At 50.4% G+C, this 1,040-nt stretch overlaps 2 protein-coding genes across 2 annotated transcripts in view; one reads left to right on the forward strand and one right to left on the reverse strand.

The window, feature by feature from the left end:
- Positions 1-428: 428 nt before the first annotated feature.
- FOXG_20057 (uncharacterized protein) lies at positions 429-659 on the forward strand (the record flags this gene model as incomplete). Its single annotated transcript, XM_018400338.1, has 1 exon — positions 429-659. One exon carries the CDS (start codon positions 429-431, stop codon positions 657-659), a length of 231 nt encoding a protein of 76 aa, XP_018246771.1.
- Positions 453-1,040, reverse strand: part of FOXG_20058 (uncharacterized protein) — a gene marked incomplete at both ends in the record, with an annotated part of 1,613 nt that continues 1,025 nt past the window's right edge. Inside the window, one exon of the mRNA XM_018400339.1 lies at positions 453-923. Coding sequence (XP_018246772.1) covers positions 453-923 — 471 coding nt within the window. The remainder of the gene's footprint in view (positions 924-1,040) is intronic.

Raw genomic sequence — 1,040 nt, forward strand, 5'->3', positions numbered from 1 at the left:
TTCGATTTTCGATTTGATTTTGTTTTCCGGCGGTTTTGTAATGAGTCCAGAATGTAATCGGTAGACATGACCAGGTGTTTGGGGTTTTGGGTTAAGCTCACGATGGTGTTCTCGATTCAAGAATGTTGGTTGAATATGGAAGGTTTCTACAGGAATGGTGCTAAGTACCACGGATATCATGTCTTATGTACAACAAAATAGGAGGCTTTCGCTAAATGGACAGGCGCTGAGAAACACATACAACTCGTCAAGAAGCTCTCCTCCTCTTTCTTCTACCAAGCAACATATTCGCCATGAACAATGACCAAGAAATACAAAGAGAACAGCACGGCCGCTGGCGCATGACAAAGAAAACTGACAAAGAAAACGTTGATCATCATGATTCGTCTTGGGTGCGTTTACCTTGGGTCTCGTGAGACCGAGATCCCATGAGGTCTGTTTTTGCGCTTAGGTCATGTGGCCGTCGCGGCAGCGCGAGCCTCAAGTTCGCGACGTTTAGCAAGCAAACTCTTGAAAGCGCCAATGCAGCGAACAAGAGCATCTTCATCGTGGGCGCAGAAGCGGTAGCTCTTTTCTTCAGTAATAACCTGAAGGCAATGCTTCTTGCTCTTGCTGAGAGGATCCAGATCGACAACATTTACGACTGCGGAGAGCGGTAAAATCCACCGAGCTGTGTATTCAGACTCGTCCTTGTAGAGAATGAGGTTACGTGGGCGAAGAACAGCCCACATATCCTTCCACTGGCGCATGCCACGTCGGTGACGCAAGAGGTAGAGCCGGCCTTGCCATATGACACGGTCGGGGTCTTGCTCAACATTGGACACGCTCGTTTGGCTCGCGGATCGGATACCTTGGCCTGGTGGGCGAACCGCTGGGGGTAGCTTGCCAGGCGATTGAACAGCCAAACTATCGTAGGACGAGTCCTGGGGACGGAAAGCTTCATTGTCGGAAAGGTCGGAGTGCGATGCGAACTCCGCACCCGATAGTCCCGAAGACTCTAGTATCGACGACCTTCTCCTACCCCTGCCGAGGTGACAGAA

This window comes from Fusarium oxysporum, chromosome 9 (genome assembly GCF_000149955.1).
Source record: "Fusarium oxysporum f. sp. lycopersici 4287 chromosome 9, whole genome shotgun sequence".
NCBI classification, from domain to species: domain Eukaryota; kingdom Fungi; phylum Ascomycota; class Sordariomycetes; order Hypocreales; family Nectriaceae; genus Fusarium; species Fusarium oxysporum.